General features: G+C 35.8%; 1 protein-coding gene across 1 annotated transcript in view; it reads right to left on the reverse strand.

Moving 5' to 3' along the window:
• Window positions 1-671: 671 nt before the first annotated feature.
• LOC123011379 (transmembrane reductase CYB561D2-like) overlaps window positions 672-1,478 on the reverse strand; it is a 3,802-nt gene continuing 2,995 nt past the window's right edge. The window contains exon 2 of the mRNA XM_044408782.1: window positions 672-1,238. Coding sequence (XP_044264717.1) covers window positions 732-1,238 — 507 coding nt within the window. The 3' untranslated portion in view covers window positions 672-731. The remainder of the gene's footprint in view (window positions 1,239-1,478) is intronic.

The raw sequence follows: 1,478 nt of genomic DNA on the forward strand, positions 1-1,478 counted from the left end.
GAATAAAAAATTAAAAAAATTAATCATGTTTAGTGCCATTCGAAAGCACTTTTAATTTCCTATCTTATAGAAAAAAATCGTTGTCCCGTGACTAATAGTTATCGAGAAAATTGCAAAAATTGTCTCAAAATAGACAGTGGCGTATCGCGCCTTTACTTTTGGGAGGGGGCAAGCTGGACATTCAAATTTTTAACACAATGTAATTGTCTGAAATTTCTTGCAAATGCCTTTTTAGAGTTTTAAGCTAAACTTTGATTTTTTTTTAAACTTTGGCTTAATTGTGTGATTCATAAAAAACAAAACAAACCAAAAAATACTTTTATCAAACAAAATCCATTTTTTTGTTGAAAAATTATATTTAATATGCCGCCACTGTTTGTCAATTGACTGGAGAAGAGGACGATAGCCTCGGCCATGACAATTCAGTGTTGGCAACTTAATTTTAGTAACTTACAGCAACAGTTGTCAAAATTATATGCCATGTTGATAATTTATGTTGGTAGTTTTGGGACAAAGTCCATAGAATGAAAGTCCATTGCTACCAACTGATGAAAAATCGTGTTACCAACCCAAAATTCCCACTTTTGGTGTTTTCTTTTTCAAAACTGTCATATCATCGAAATTGTTCCTTTTTATATCAAAATTGATAAGAAATATACTTACAATAATTCAAATAATTTATTTAATAATAATAAATAATACAGATCTTAACAATTGAGCAATCCCTAATCCTAATCCCGTTTCAAAATCGTCCCAATTTGTGCAAATCCCGATTTGAACGCGGCCAAAAGGCTCCAAAAAGTCGCTAATCCCAAAACGGAAAAAGTCGCAATCCTCGCATCCCTGGAGGTGAAACTGGTGAAAGCCGCAGTTTCGAGGCCAAAAGCCAGACTCACAATCCCGAAAACGTATCCCAGAATTCCCAGAAAGTTGTGCAGGAATTTGATCGTCACCGGAGGGATTATTTTGGTGAAAATGTGGGATTTGGCCGCTGCTAATCCCAGGATTTGGGATAACAGGACGAAAATCCAGGACACTAGACCTGTCCAGCCATGGGTGGAGTGGAAGTGTTTGCCATGGTTGTGGTCGACCATGAGGGCGATTCCAGTGGTTACTAGGATGGCGCTGAGGAAGAGGAGAATACCATGGAGCCAGTATTTGGTGGGGCGGGGGAGGGCGAGGGTCCAGATGTTGTCGCTGGAGAAGAGGATGATGGCTTCGCCCATGAGGGGGACGTACTGGAAAAATGGGCAAAAAATAAAAAAAAAAGGGAAAAAGCAGTACATATCTCAAAATCTTGGTCATTTTGTAAGAATTGACAAAGAAGTTAAAAAAGAGAAAATTATTTCATTGAAATTGAAGAAAAAAGAAAAAACGTGTAAAGTTAATTGCAAAATAATAAAAGAAGTAAAAATTCAAATGTTAATAAATTTAAACTAGAATGAAAAAAAATCATTTAATAAAAAAAAGAGCAAAAA

This window comes from Tribolium madens, unplaced genomic scaffold, assembly GCF_015345945.1.
Source record: "Tribolium madens isolate multiple individuals breed KSU strain unplaced genomic scaffold, Tmad_KSU_1.1 Scaffold_91;HRSCAF=231;Tcas5.2_LG7, whole genome shotgun sequence".
NCBI classification, from domain to species: Eukaryota; Metazoa; Arthropoda; class Insecta; order Coleoptera; family Tenebrionidae; genus Tribolium; species Tribolium madens.